Source organism: Choristoneura fumiferana, chromosome 2 (genome assembly GCF_025370935.1).
Source record: "Choristoneura fumiferana chromosome 2, NRCan_CFum_1, whole genome shotgun sequence".
Taxonomy (NCBI): domain Eukaryota; kingdom Metazoa; phylum Arthropoda; class Insecta; order Lepidoptera; family Tortricidae; genus Choristoneura; species Choristoneura fumiferana.
The window spans coordinates 11,020,681-11,037,513 of NC_133473.1; the positions used below are offsets into that span (position 1 = coordinate 11,020,681).

Below are 16,833 nucleotides of genomic sequence, written 5' to 3' on the forward strand. Positions count from 1 at the left end.
GTGATAATATTGTTTTGGATTACCTTTCGTTCTACTCAATGCAGCTCATTCCAGTTACGGAAATGACAGATTTTATATTCTTGCGATTAGATTTAAATCGTCTCTCATTGCTATTGTAAGGAATCCTCATGTGTGGTGATGGACAGTGCCAACTCGGCAGGCGGCAGAGGTCGCGACACAATGGGCGCCGAACCCGTCGGTACCGCAGCGGCAGGTCCACTCCACTGACCTACATCCGCTTTGGCACCGCTCACAATCGCCGCTTCAACTTAATTGTCCCGACACTTCGAGCTTCCTAACGACTGTGCCGCAATCGGCCGATTAAAGGGGCGACGGGACCCGCGTCCCGAGCCGCCACCGGCACTCTTTGCGTCGTACTCACCGCGTCGCCCGCGTCGGACGTCAACTGCAATGGAGATGACGTTATGCAAATCACAGCTTTGTTGTCAGGCGAATGTTACCGAAAACAATTTTGCATGGCATAAATAGAGTGGCGCATCGTCGCCGTGCGACGCGGTTAAAGGAGAAAACACGACACAATTTCTGAGTGCCATGTTACGGACATATCTACACATAATGAAAGAGGAGGATTACAATTTGCCTTTGTGACTGCGTCGTCCAATTACATTAATCTGGCGCACTCGTGCCGAGGCGGCGCCGCCGCAAGCAACTTGATTAAAAATTCTATTAGTTGAAAGGCACAGACGTCTCCTTAATAGATAAAGTGCGCATCGCTACTAATAGCAACTGCCTTAGTTAGTGCTCATGATTTTTGATACAGTACTTAGTAAAAGCACGTATATCCTTACTCTACGTACCTATACATATTCAGGTGTGTAAATTTATTTTGGTACGAAACTTGTAGTAAGCGTTCAAAGCGGTTTAAGCCTGGTTCGAAATCGTGCCAAAAGCGGCTGCCTCGTGACCCGGCTTGTATTATCTGACTGTTCCAGGCATTCGATAAACGACTCAAGTACGTTAAATGTTGGTATGCATGTAATTGTGTTAGGCAATCGTCACCTGTGCTGTGCAAGATCCTTTTAATAATGCATTTGCATGTGGCTGGAAAATGGTCGCCCGCGAAACTGCCCGTAGTGGGACCAGACACAATGCTTTACATATACACTTAGTCACCCTAGCAAACGTATAGTATTTGGGTTAACTATTATTATAGTCATATAGTTTGACCTACCAAATTTCAAGCAAAAGACAAGGCCATGGATTCGAACTCGATTTGTTGTACCCAGGTAATTTATGTGTGAAGTTTCATTGAGAATTCCACATCAGCTATTGTGTATGACGCCCTATACCAAACTCTCTCGTTGTGAAAGGAAGACTGCTTGTGGATGTACTAATATTACGAGATGGGGATGGAATCTTCGTAATGTTTTGCTATTTCTGTTGTTGAAAGAGGCAACCTTTGTCTATTAAATCTCAAATGTAGAGTCGAAACAAGATTCACCTAAAAATAAATCAATGTCCAAACTCGAGTGGTTAAAAAGAAAGCAAGTAGATTCGAGCGATTTGCCGGCCGATATCGGCGCCGGCGTCCACGCGGACAGATTTACGCGTGTGTTGCACCACCACTATCTAGCTCTGGGGAAGGAAATAGAGGTAGAATCAGGATTTACATCGCTGACCGCTTGTATTGTTTGACTTGAGATAACTGAAAAGAGTTGGTACGGATACCCACCTCGGTTGATCTTGAGATGCTCACTATGAAATCGAAAGAAGCTCGTGATATATTTAGCAAGATACAAAAAAAAAAACAAGTTAAACGATTTTTAGTGCTTCTAATGTAAATAATATCTAAAAAAAATCATGCATTGCCTAATCATGGCTTTGCGCTAAAATGTGCTGGGTTGCAAGGTGTTTAGGTTTCAAAACAAACGACAATGACCAAATAAACGAAAAACTTTGTTTAATAATCAGGATAAGGTTAGATAATTTCAGGATTAAGGTAGGCATACGTTGAAATAAAAATGTATTTGATCAGACATACTTAGTTTGCTTAAGTACGAATGTTGTCATGTCAAATATTTACGTACTCTACGTATTTATTGACGGGACCTACATAAGTAAACATCTAACAGTAGGTATACACGAGATTTTATTTTGACCAAATTATTTTATGACAAACAACAATAATACCTCATTCAGTACTAAACTGTAAAGTATCTAATGTAGTGTCATCTAGTTCTTACTACTTCCTGTAAAAAAGGTTGCCTGGAAGAGATTGCTCTTAAGCGATAAGACCGCCTATTGTTTACGTTGTAATTTTCTTTCGTGAGCCTGTTTTCTGTATTGCTTACTATTTCTGGTGTACAATAAAGAGTCATTGTATTGTATGCAGGTAATCGTTATATAGTACCTACATATGATATATCCTATGGTGTGTCAGAGGACATTTAAGCTCTAATTTATTTGATTTTCTTTTAACTAAATATTTTCGTTCATATAGTCGTGTAGAAAAGACAAAAAAATAAAGAGTGAAAGAAAGAGAGCGAGTGGTAATAATAATAAAAAGAAAGAGACGGTCGTTGTGGTTACAAACAGCTGCCGCCTATGCACACTCCAAGTAAAACGTTGGCTAACACTGCACTTGTCTTTTTGGAATGTTCAGCTATTCCATTTCAACTGACATGCTCGCCGCTACCACCATTGTTATCCAGTGGCTATTTAAATGATTCAGCGTTCTTAACTACACTGGGAATTATTTGTTTTAGAAACTATTTTTACCTAAGCTGAAGGAGTGAAAGTTATACCTAGAGAGATTGCGTTGCATAGGAGCAATGCTTTTTGTTCTTTTGTTCTAGTAATTTGAACTTCCGATTTGAATGAACACTGTATTTTTGAACAAAGTTTGTTTTTAGGGTTCCGTACTGTCCAAGGGATAAATTTATACCCTGGTAGAGTCACCCGTGTGTGAATCTGTCTGTCTGTCACAGCAAATTTGCACCGAAGCTACTGCACGCAGTGTAAGTTGAAATGCGGCACAATAATTAATAATTTATGTGACTCGAATACAAACAAGAGCTGAGCGTTTTTTTCTGAAACTGTTTTGAGATACAGTTTCTTATAAAGTAACAGTTTCGTGCCGAAACGAAAAACAGTTTCCTTAGACATACACTTCGATTTGAGAAACGATACCACAGACTATCACATACATACGTTGACTTGAGGAAATTTGCATTTGTTGACTTGAGTTGACTTTTCTCACACGAACATATATCTTAAACTAGTTTCATAACAAACGTTTTATAATATTAAAAACTGTTTCTTGAAAAAAAAAACTGTTTCTTGAAGCAAACTGTTCAAATATCCTAAAGAGCTACACTTAATAAAAGTGGGGGTGTATTTTTTTTTCTCATCCAACCCTATAGTGTGGGGTATCGTTGGATAAGTCTTTTAAAACCATTAGGGGTTTGATGAGACGATTTTTCTGAAATACAAACCTAAAAAAAGGATGGTAGTAAGTATGTCAAACTTTGAAGAAAAACTATAACGGCTGAGTTTGCTTGAGAATTATTAGTAGTTTTACTCTTAAATAGCAGTCTAAGGTATGAAATATACCTAAACTTGGAAGATTCCGTATAAAATACAAACAATATTACTTAATTTTTTCGTAATGGCTACGTACAGAACCCTATTTTGGGCGTGTCCGACACGCTCTTGTCCGGTTTTTTATGATCATGATCACATTTCAAGCGCATTGAAATGTATACGGAACAATTTGTATTATTATTTTTTTTAGTTCAGTATACAAAAAGTTTTAAGGAACGCATTTGGCATTTATTTACTGTTATACTTATAAGTTATAAAGAGCCACGATGTTTCATAGAGATGTTCAAACTAACTTTTCCAATTTTTTTCTTGAATATTTACTCACCTATCTACACCAATAAATAATTAGAAGAAAATAATGCAAGTAAAATTTGTCCACAAATGAACCCTGAATCAAAACATAAAGGAAATATTAAAACTTTGAGGAACATAATATTCCGCGGCTTTGTTTCAAAAATATTTGCTTTATTAATTAGACTTTACTTTTAAGTTAAAAAAATGAAAGTAAAGGTAACGAACGAAATGTTAATTATATCCGAAACGTAACTTCGCAAAAGTATTAAAATAAAATAATTTTAAAACAAGCATCGCGGTCGGCTCTGTTTTTCCACAAACAGTGAGCTTCGGCCGTTTACTTGTTGCGGTATTTAACCGGCGACGGTATCTGCATAATGTGGTCGTCAGTGCCAGCGTCGCGATACTTCGCCTCGTTATTATGGATTTACATTTTAACCACACTTACCCATATTGCCTATTTAGTATAAATTTATTGCTCTATTTGGCATCGTTGATGGACTAATTATACACAAACATCGGATAGTTTATCCGTTGGTATTTAAATTTGGGCGAAACCTTATTAATTAGAGATGCGCGCGCTTGAATGTTCCTGCACAAATCGCTGTACACATTCGTTAGATATCCAAACAATGACTTCATTAGCGCTGTAATCGCTGCGCTGCGGTATCCGACCGCCGATTGCGGGCAACGCCGGTGCACAACACATATGTTGTACTTATCACGCATATGCATGCATGGGAACCGAAGCTTGGAATTTTTCCATTTACGTAATTTCTATTTAATTGTATTGGGGCAGTTACCGCTTTATATTTAGTGAGTTGTGAGGGTTCGCTTGTAAGTATGGGGTTTTTCATTAGCTTATTACCGGTTCTTTTTGCATGCTGTAAAATATTCAGCAATACTTTATCAATGGCAGTACTTTGAACCCGTTTTGTATTGAATATTTGATTTGAAGTGTACTAGATATTATTAAGTGTATTGTACCTACAGCAGCCTACGTAAGATACCATAAACTCAGAAGTTACAACAGCTCATACAAGTTAGGAGTTTTCATCAAACTTAGTCGGACTCCCACTCCTGTTACTACTAGACCAGTTGCGTTAACTACTTATGCCAGCGCAAATGTTTTGAAAATAGTCTCTATTCCTATAGTTCCAGTAAGAGAGTCTGAGAGGGTAATTTGAGTTTAGTTTATACTACACACTTGATCGACGACTAACTGCTACCAAAAACTGCTTCAATAAAATGCAAGTATTATAAAGTAGAAATTGCAAAGAAAATAGGGGCATAGCATCTGTTATCTAGCAGAGATAGATCGCATGTTAAAAAGTATTCATTAAATATGGTGTTAAATATTAGCCAAGGCGGAAACAGGAGAATATTATGCTTGTATGAAGTAACGGATGCCTATATTTTCCCTTAAACTTGCCCCGCCGAAATCAGTTAAATATGTGGTCTACCACCCTAAAGCTGATAATCGTTTGCATGTCATAAAACAATAATCTAATAGACATGTCTATCAACTTGAAAGTTCGACTTTAGCGACATATTCATTTGATAGGAACTTGTTTAAAAATTGGTAGACCATTTATTTAGCTGATGGTACGCTACGAAAAACAAACAAAGTCACAACTTTACAAATATATATGTAGCGACACAGTTGTATAGCTACCTATATAGCGATATATTTATGGGTTAGCTATAACGACGGGCTCGCCAGTAGTCTTTCGCTCATAGGACTGTGTACTCGTCCTATAATTAATAAAGAGGAAAGACTTTTTTTTATATTTTTAGATAATTATTAAGAATGAGTGCCGTTCAATCGTCATACAAACTTAATATAATTTCATTTTACTACTTTCATTAATATTAATATTAATTTAGCATAAAAAACCGATTTCATATTTTTATCGAGCATAAGCTTTAAATAACATAACATTCAATAGTCATAACAACTATTGCTATAACCCTTAGGGTGTCAATCGACCGGCATCTATCTCAAAATAATACAATTAAGTGTCATGGCCGCCCGCGGATTAATTTCGCGAATTCGCGGATTTTATAAAAAATATCACGTAAAAAAAACTATTGCAATTTTTTAAATAAGTTTTACACTGATGGTTAAGCATGAAATGACATATCTGATTGAATAAATGTGTATGACATTCAATATCTGTGAATTTAATTAGTAATTATTAAATATCTGATTACCACATTTTTCTCGTCCCGTACTAAAATAACTATAACTACGAAATAAATCAATTAATTGTATAAAACACTAATTGATTGCGTAAAAAAATAATTTATTTACAAAACAAAGCCATTTTATAGTCTTTCACTATTATATTAAATAATTTCATTTCGAGTATTCGGTTACTACTCATATAATGAATGAAACAAATGTAACAAAACTTAGATTAATGATGATGAATAAAATTCAGATCTATTGTCAAGAAGACATTAATATCAAAGGCGTATTATAAAGTTAATGATTATATCATGGACAGGGATATTTGGAAATAATTCCGATCCGCATTAGCGATCCCTTCAAATAGCGAACCTACTGTGTTAAAAATAAAGTTGTGTTAAATACTTGTGATGTATACATATCATTTAATAATATTGTAAATCTGTTTTAAAAAAAAATATATATATATACCTCGTTGAGTTTCTTGCCGGATTCTTCTCAGCAGAGGTTTTTCCGAACCGGTGGTAGATTTTTTTTTGACATTCATAAGTGCTTGTTATAGCCTAAATTGAATAAAGATATTTTGACTTTGACTTTGACTTTGATGAGATGATAAACATCATGCGTGCCAAATGCAAACAAAACATTTGATTTGTGCAAGCGAGCGAAGCGAGCGAGCAAGACGGTTCGGGGCAGAAGCGACTGTTAGGTTTTTTTTATAGCAGCCGGATAATATTGCTTCACAAATGATCTTTGCTGTTGGATTTTTGCCAGGTGTTTATACTATTCGATCATTATCCTCGACCTTTGTATAAAAATGGTTTATGATGAACTTTGATTATTATGCTGCATGATTATACAGTTCTTTAATATGCATAAGATAATTATGCAAATTGAATAATATGATTTAAGAAATTCGGCAATTTAGCCACAGAAGATGCAAGTTCAAATCCTCTCCGAAATACCGAATACCGAACATTATTTTCGTTTAAAAAAAAATATATATATATATATATATATATATATATATATATATATTGTTGCTACCATCACGAGAGGTTGCGTGCGCGCCGGCGGCGCCCGCGGAAAATTTTACTGTCATGTCATTCGGTGCAAATGGAAAATCGTCCACTTGAATTGACCATTTTGAATTTGGACCAAAATGAATATCAACCAAAGTGAATTTAGACAAAATGTAATTGTGCTGAAAAATATTTACAACCAAATTTATATTTAGTGTCAATTAATTAATTCCAAATGGGATATTGCCCATTATAATTTATAAATTAGGAGCAAAATTAAATACGGAATAAGTGAATGTTGTCTAAATCAAGTTTTAACTTAATATAGGCCCAAAACAAATGATTTCGGGTGGAACATATTTACAATTCGTCATATTTCAGAGTTAGTTTTTTTTTCGGCATACATCGAATTTGTCAATTTTACGATAGGACAAGGTTCCATTTTCGGTTCCAATAATCACGGCCATTGTGCCCACTGACTTAGCCCAGCCCTAACCTGCTATTCAAATTACAAGAATTGCCACACAGATTGTCAAGCTTGTTCCTTACAAAATGATACCCATGAGAAAAATAACCGCCATTTTAACCCGTGTAAAATAAAGGCGTAACCTCCCATATTTAACATCTTATGATGTGACCACTTAAGTTCATTGATAGGTACTCGAATGGTATCATTTGAACCATGTTTGATTTTTGTTGACAAAATAATCATTTCCATTTTCTTTTGTTCGCAGATCACATACGAGAATTTTCATGCGGTAATCTCTTTTACCGCACCCTGTACTTGAATGAAGAGAGAAATACGCTTTATGTAGGTGCTATGTAAGTATATTTCGTACTTGCCAATTTAAATTTTCAATTAAAACATTAAATCTTTCCTAAAATACTTACCACGGAGGAAAAATAAAATTAAATAACGTTACAAAGGAAAACTATTCACGAGAAAATGCAGAAAAAGATTTTCCAACGACATTGTTGTAGTTATTTCCGAGACGTTCAGGAAAATGGTTCCACTTTTTTGAAATTTTAATGTGTGGTCGTCTTGGACGTGGAGTTTTACTTTGTATCTAATTACACATGGCTACTATGTTCTACATTATTTTGCATGCACGATGTTTAGTAGTTGTAGCACCAATGATAATATTATTTAGGTTAACTCATTCATTAACCTAGGTCAGTAATGGTCGGAGTTGAAACAAATTGTCTCTGAGAATCATACAAATGGTAATTGGATGTTATTTGGTAGTCATTTGGTCTCTAACAACTCAGCTTACAAAATAATAAGTTAAGCAGACTAAATGGAGTCGGGACATGAAAGCGAATTATCCGCTATTTCCGTCAACTACCTACTCTGTCAACCTGTATACAGATGTTAGTAAAATTTAGTTCAGCTGAACTCACAGAAGTATAAAAATAGCAGATGTTGAGTATTTAAAGATTTTGATTTTAGGTTCTTTGCGAGATTAATATTCTCTTGCTCTCTCGACACGAACCGTGTTCGTACCAGAGATTTGATTGGACTTAAATCAGATCAAAACGTACAGTTAATAAGTTTCAAAATTATGGATATGTATACCTACTAGCTGTTGCGCGCGACTTCGTCCGCGTAGTATTCGTTTATCACTATCCCGCGGGAACTATACAATTTTCCGGGATAAAAACTATCCTACGTCCTTTACCGGGACTCAAACAATCGGTTCAGCGGTTTAGGCGCGAAGAGATAACAAACAAGCAAACAGAGTTACAAACTTTCGAATTTATAATATTAGTGGGATTTTGATACCATTTACATAAAAAATTAAGGTAGTAAAATAACGGAGTGACTTAACATTAACTTGCATGATCCAGCGCAATACTTTAATAAATAACAAAAGCGCCGATAATTCGCTCTGTGCACTGAACTGTGATCAAAGCCGCCGACTAACTTCAGAGACAACATGAAAACACAATTAATGTTAGTTCTGCTCGCATTTACACTTGCTACAGTAAAATAGCGAACAACTATAATTTAACGAAACATTTAATAAAAGGCCTTTAATTCAGTTTTCACATTACTAATCTATATTAATATTTGATATAATGATTATCGTTTATGCTTTATAAGTTATCTAATTCTAAGCCATGCGGCCACGTTATTTAAGAACACTTGGTTAAAATATTACGTGGTTTTTTCTAATTTAGGATTTAAAATTAAGTATTATAGTCAAATCCATCCATGTATTATAATCTAATGTCAATTTCTGGGCACTTTTGCAACTAAGTATTGATAATATTTTTTATTTAACTTAAAAACCAACGTTACTCCTTTTAAAATAGAGAAAAGTAGAAGAAACACGCATAGAATGTGCAATTATGGACACTGACTTATTCAGAAAAATAGAGCGTTCAGGGATTTCCAGCGGTAATTTATGCGGCCCGTTGAACAATTCCATGAGGCGGGTAAAACAAATAAAATGGCCGCATTCTGCACATATGCCGGCGACAAAAACTATTCGCTCCACTCTGTTGCTCCTTGTCAACTCTATTTGGCTGCTTGCTGCTTTAAATTAACAAGAAATTTTTGAATTATGTATTGTTTTTTAATGTTTTGTTTTGTTTCAGGGATCGAGTTTTTAAATTGAATATGTCAGATATTAGTCAATCCCACTGTGAAGTAAGTAGTTTTTTTTAAATAACTAAATAGCACAAAATAAATAATAGTACAAGTAGTTAGGTTAGGCTATTTATTCAAGATATTTCATACAATTTATTAAATTTAAAAAATAGTTATATTAATTAGATAATATGAAGAACATAAGTAAACTTGACAGTCACATTCACCACAAGTGCCATCACTTTATGAGAAGGGAATCCTTTTAAGCGCTTCTGTTTTTATAATTACATTAACACTTTAGCTGTAAAACATGTTACGTATTCACATACCGAAGAAGCACTTTATTAAATGGCGCTTTACTTAGTTAATGAGCGTTATATCGCTTAATTGCTTTTGTAGACGCGAGAAAAGTAATTAAGGGTGCGTTATAAAAGATTAACTCATAATAGTGAAGAAAAAATATAAATGATGTGGTCGCTAGTTTACTGTAAGAGTTCACAGTTATTTACACAAGATATATTTATTACGGAATCAGTCAAATAAGTGGTCTACCAATTGTTAAACAAGTTCCTATCAAATTAATATGTCGCTAAAGTCGAACTTTCAAGTTGACAGACAACGTCTATTGGCATTATTGTTTTATGACATACAAACGATTATCAGCTTTAGGGTGGTAGACCACATATTTGGCTGATGGTACCTAGATCGTGATTAACTCTTCATGATGTCCCGATATTTCGATGAGACTCAGAGTGGCTATTTGCTAATGAAATTGAACTAAACAAGGAATAGTGCTTTCAATGGTCCAATTGATTTAGAACTCAGTAAACATCGTGAGAAAACCTGCACACACTTGCGAAAAAATTCAATGGTGTCTACGAAGTTTCCAACCCGTGCCGGGCCCATGTAGGAACTAAGGCTCAAGTCCTCTTATTATGACAGACGAGATGATGAGATCATGATGATAGAGCTCCGAAAGTATTGCAATAATCAACGTTTGCCGTAAAATATATGGAATGAGTTGAAATATCATCATAAAAAATGCAGTAAGTTAAACTTTCGTGATTTTCACTCATAGTCAAAATACCACCAACGGGACTTATCACGCTAACACACACGAGTAATATTTACCTCGACGTTTCGGCAACATTGCAGTGGCCGTGGTCACGAGTAGACTGAAGTGTGGGGTGTCAAGTCTGCCCAGCAGCGCGAGTCCTTCGAACTACCCGCACTTAATCACTAATAGTACCGGCACTCGTATCACGAACTACCCGCACTTGGTCATTTTTTTATTTGTCACCCCATCACACCGACACACAACACTAACAACGTCCGATCGTCCCTCCGAACACACACCGCCAAAACGTCGAGGTAAATATTACTCGTGTGTTCTTAGCGTGATAAGTCCCGTTGGTGGTATTTTGACTATGCAGTAGGTAAGTTAAGTTACCTATCTTTTATAGCAATTCTGAGAAATACTAAATAATCAATAAACCTCACAAAATCCGATTACCGACATACAACAACAACAAACGCTAACATACAACCTCATGCCGTGCTCTTACCCCAAACGCATATAATATGTACCTATACCGTTCTTGGTTCCTTTGTGGGTAAAACTGTTTGAGATATAAATCCCTTTATGACAAATAATGGAATAAAAATTCAGGCAAACTAAAGTATCGAAAACAGTATTGTGTCAGTTATGGGCTAGGGTCAGTAATTCCTAAAATAAAACCGTTATAACTAGTTTTGCAAAATCTTCTCTATCTTCCTGATTTTAGGTCAGTCATTTTACAATAACTATAAGTACCATCGGTAGAGTAGTATTGGGAGGAAAACCTTATAGAATAGGTATGGAGGTTTACTTTAAAAACATTTACACTGCAAAGAGTTGGTGTATTGCGTAAAACTTGGCTTTTATAACAATAGAGAACTGACGAAGCGATGGCAGGCCTCCCATCAGGTGAACTGACGTCATCGTGAGAGTCGCGGGAAACCGGTGGTTACAAGTGGCGAGTTGTAGTTTATTGTGGCATTCTAAGGGGGAGACCTTTGACATCTACCGGCTGATGATGATAGAGAACTGTCTTGTCACTATTTAGACTGATCATTGAACTGTTTTCAGCGAGACGCACTGATCCTGGAAGCCAGCAACGTGGCGCGCTGCGTGAGTAAAGGCAAGTCGGAGCCATTCGAGTGCCGGAACCACGTGCGGGTGCTGCAGCCGTTGGGAGACGACGAGCGGCTCTACGTGTGCGGGACTAACGCGCACAGCCCTAAAGACTGGGTAGTCTATGTAAGTGACGTTCCAACAAGCTTTTATCTAAAGGGTTTACGCTAACTGACGCGGTTTGCACGGAGACGTCTATTGAAAAATAGTATGAGCAGCGTTAACTGCACCCGTCCGATGGCGTGCGCCTGCTCCGCGTGCAGCCGTGCACCCGCGCCAGCTAGCGTAGACCCTAAGCTATCTTTGTTTAGGTCCAATCTTGCAAGTTGCATTTCACCAACTTCCAATTCTAACAGTCAGTAAAAGAGATGACGGGTATTGAAATTTCTGGAATAGTCAAGTTCGCATCCGACTAGAAATATAACTTTATACTTTTTGTAATACCTCAGCTTCTTCAATATATTAGCTGATAAATACGGCGATAGAACGGTGTATATTGGAAAATTCTAGAGCAATATAACAATTGGCAAGAATTTTAATCAGATTAAACAACACGAAACGCTGTAGTGCAATAGAAAATAGATCAAGAAGACAACACTGAAATAAATTAGTTGAATGCAGCATAAATACAAACGTAAACGGATAAATACTGTTTTGATATAGATTGGTATGATTCAGATTCACTTTAATAAAATGTGACCTATTCTGAAACTGCACTAATATATTTGTTTCAGTTAAATTTAACGCATTTACCGCGGCACGAGTATGTGCCCGGAGTGGGTTTTGGGGTTGCCAAGTGTCCCTACGACCCGGCTGACAACAGCACAGCGGTGTGGGTCACAGAAGGGAACCCCGGGGGCCTGTCTGCTCTCTACGCGGGCACTAACGCCGAGTTTACCAAGGCGGACCCCGTCATATTCCGCAATGACCTCTTCGACTTCAGGACGGGTCAAAAGAAGTTTAACTTTAAGAGAACTTTGAAGTACGATTCCAAATGGCTGGACAGTAAGTATCGTGTGCAATAAAAAAGGTTAAATAGCAAATACCTATATACTCCAATATCTGATTTTTTTCTTAAACCTGACGAATATTTCAATAAGGTAAATGTCCCAGTGTTTGATATTTTAATGCGTATAGATGATACCACTACCTCTATTATTGCTAACGACTTCAAAACATTTTTTTATTGGCAAAAATAAAATTGAGTAGGTAACATTACAGTTTGACACTAGTGCACCACGCAAACGAAGACAACTACTGGGACAGTGACCAGCACTAAGTATTATATCTGTGAACTGAATTAACTTTTACTTTTTTAGAAACCAATTTTGTGGGATCGTTCGACGTCGGAGAATACGTGCTATTTTTCTTCAGAGAGACGGCTGTGGAGTTTATGAACTGCGGCAAAGCCGTGTATTCACGCGTAGCCAGGGTGTGCAAACAAGACACCGGGGGCAAGCACATACTCAATCAAAACTGGGTCACTTATTTAAAAGCCAGACTAAACTGTAGTATCCCTGGAGAGTTCCCGTTTTATTTTGACGAAATACGTAAGTGTTGACTAATTTTAAATTAGGTTATTCATTGCGGAAATCTGACATGTTTTGCTTATACCCAATAAATATATACCTAATACAGATACAATGTAAAAATGTAATATAACCCGGGTTAATTTTTTCGATCGATCTATGTCATAGTTAGAACATATTTATACGTTGCTCGCGTTTGAAAAACCTAGGGTTATCTAAGAAAACACGTGCAAATCAGCTGTCGTGTGCACATCGCACATGCACATGTTCAGCGATGCGGTAAACTGTTAACATGACAATGTGCTGATTCTTATCCTGAGTTATTTTAATTCATAGTGGTAACATTTGCCTTTGACTAAGTTGCTTTTGTTAGTGCCCCCCTCTACGAGCAATACTTATATATTTTATTTAAACATTACATTTTATTGGTGAAGTAGCGTGGCTAACTTCATATTTCTTGTCCGCAAAATATTTTTTGCATGTTGTTTACTTAAAACTATGATACTTACTATTAATTCAATCGCCACGTAACGCAATAGTTAACACTGCCTCAGATCGACCACTGAAAGAATATACGCCGTTGTGGCGCGATACCGAATTTTGGATTTTAATGATGATGATGATGACGTTCTGGAGTTTCTCAGCAGGGACATAAAGGTGTTTTTCCACTGGCGAGACCATTAAAAAATTTAATTTGTCATATCGGACACCCTCTTCAATCCATGCCTACTGTTTCCACCGAGAAGATTGAAATTTTACATTACAAATTCTCGCCCCGCCTCGTCTTGATTCGGTGGAAAAGCACATCAAGGCTCCCAGTAGGCTTTCACGCGTCATGGTCCTGTGTCTTTAAGGTCCCGTGAGTTGGAATCTATTGAGGACTGACCGACCGTCTTCATTAATGCTTCTGTTACCAGAAATTTGCCACATCAATATGGCTTTCAATAGCTATATAAAAAAACATTTCATACAATTAAATCCATAATTTGTTAGTAGCAAGGTTGACTTATAATACTATGTCATATAGTTAATCATAATCAAATGTAGTACAGTAGAACAAATAAATAGTAATTCTTAAAAATATCAGCAAGATATGACAGTAATAAGAGCGTGTTGTGTACAGAAAGTGTATACCAGATGGCCGGCACGCCGCACCGGTTCCACGCGGTGTTCACGACGGGCGCCAGCGACGGGCTGGTCGGCTCCGCCATCTGCACTTACACCATGGATGACATACAGGAAGCTTTTGATGGCCGGTTCAAGGAACAGGTGAGTTTAGTCATACCTAATATTATGAATACCAATGTAAGCTTGTTTCTTTATTACGATTTCAAGCTGGAAGCACTCCACCGATCGTGTTGGAAGGTATGGATGTTGTTGGAAATAGGATTGTTTTTATTTCGGAAAATTTTAAAATTCCTTTGGGCACGGCGTTAAACGAATTCTTTGCATACAAATTTGCGGGCAACAGTTAATTTTACTATCAGCTAATTCAACAAGTAATTTACCTGCTTGCTTGAATGTATACAAGGAATCAAAATTAATTAGGGCGTAATGAGTGCTTTAAAGTGGCAACTGCCTATGTTCATAAAAGTACCACCTTATTAATAAACGTTTGTTATGCTTCTGTTAACTTTTGTTTGTAACAATATGTCACTATTATTACATTTGCGATTACCATACACAGCGAAAATATAATGTATACATTTTATAATTCACAACACAGTAATTATGTTAAATCATTCGAGGTTTCGTATGTAATTCAATTCACGAGAATTTCACTAAGGCCAGCCAGCAAGTCCATGACGTTTATTGAATCACAAAGAAATTATAAGTTAATCAACGACTTCAGACAGCTAATTGAGTACACTTAACCTTTGTAGGCAGTTCTGCTGAGTCATACAGAAACTCTCGAAACTAACGGAAAGCTCAGTGATTGTTGAGATATCTCGACTCGGGATTAATGCTCGGAGAAATAATTGTACTGAAGCGAAAGCGAATATTCAAGCTAAATCTACTCAAGCACGTGTATCAAAGTTAGCGTTTACACTCAGTAGGTACGTCCTACTTTGAAAAACTATCTGGAATGTTATAACAACTGCCTTATTTAAAACAATTGAAATTGAAATCCATGCGAATATGTGCGCAGATGGTCCGAACAAGCGCACCATTAGTTTAACGTTGCTAAAAAATAAACATACCTATGGCAGACAAACTAGGCTTTTTCGAGCGGAACATGAAATAGTAATTGGTGCATTGTCGATATTGTACTCACTATTGCTCCAATGTAATTCATTTTTTCATATTTCTTTTCTACAGTTGTTTGGATTCAAACCATAGAAAATTCACTAAAGCGTACAAGTTATTTGACGTTAATTTTGTAGCATTTTTAATAAAATATTTTTACGTTATCCAGAGCATAGCGTCATAATAAGCACCAGTGAGGTAACTCTGCCGTCTAGAAAGGGCAACTACGCAATGCGATGTGGGGCAGGCTAACGTCTCCCTGTCTGTCACCTTCAGTGCACTTCAGGACTCAGTCGATTATAGGCATTTAGCATCAAGATGAAGGATGTGCCCACTAATAGAAATTGCCGCTGTGCCCATTGCTTTTACCGCTATATGAATAGAAGCCCCAGTGGGTCATTATTTAAGCGTTTATTTTGTAGGCATGATTTTCTTGGGCACACAGGGTAGGACAAGTACAGAACAATAAATTAAAAAAATAATTTAAAATGTCATCAAATTCTACAACCAATGTAAGGATACAAAAAATGTGACCACGAATAAGGTGGTTGAAACGCTCGAAATAAGAACCTAGTTTATTTCGAACAAAATTCATCCATCCCTTTCACACTGGCCATTTGACCCCACTGAGGTGTTGTCCCTGGTGCGACAGGCTACGTCGAGTTCGGCGTGGCTGCCGGTGCTGCGCGCGCGCGTGCCCGAGCCGCGACCTGGCACTTGCGTAAACGACACCGAGGCATTGCCAGACAACGTACTCAACTTCATCAGGTAATATAGCGTCCGACATGGATACTTTACCTTCCCAGGCTAACTTTATCTAATTAGATCTAGGTGTAATCCAAAAGTTGAACTTCACATATAATTAACCTTAAAAACCGGCCAAGAGCGTGGCGGACACGCCCAAAATAGGGTTCCGTAGCCATTGTGAAAAAATTAAGTAATATTTTTCTAAGGATTTCGTATTTTATACGGAATCTTCCAAGTTTAGCTATATTTTATATCTTAGGCTGCTATTTAAGAGTACCTAAAACTACTAATACTTAAGCAAATTTAGCCGTTACAGTTTTCCTTGAAAGCTCGATTTTAATGAAAATTTGCACTTTAAAGTTGAATACTTCGCAAAAAAATCAATGAATCGAAAAATCGTCTTAATAAACCTAATGGTTTTAAAAGACCTATCCAACAATACCCCACACTACAGGATTGGAAAAAAATAACCC

General features: G+C 36.8%; 1 protein-coding gene across 1 annotated transcript in view; it reads left to right on the top strand.

The window, feature by feature from the left end:
- The window catches only part of LOC141443265 (semaphorin-2A-like), an 81,111-nt gene that overhangs the window by 52,078 nt on the left and 12,200 nt on the right, over window positions 1-16,833 (top strand). The window contains exons 2-8 of the mRNA XM_074108476.1: window positions 7,806-7,893; window positions 9,673-9,724; window positions 11,793-11,963; window positions 12,572-12,842; window positions 13,157-13,387; window positions 14,490-14,635; window positions 16,266-16,381. Coding sequence (XP_073964577.1) covers window positions 7,806-7,893; window positions 9,673-9,724; window positions 11,793-11,963; window positions 12,572-12,842; window positions 13,157-13,387; window positions 14,490-14,635; window positions 16,266-16,381 — 1,075 coding nt within the window. The remainder of the gene's footprint in view (window positions 1-7,805; window positions 7,894-9,672; window positions 9,725-11,792; window positions 11,964-12,571; window positions 12,843-13,156; window positions 13,388-14,489; window positions 14,636-16,265; window positions 16,382-16,833) is intronic.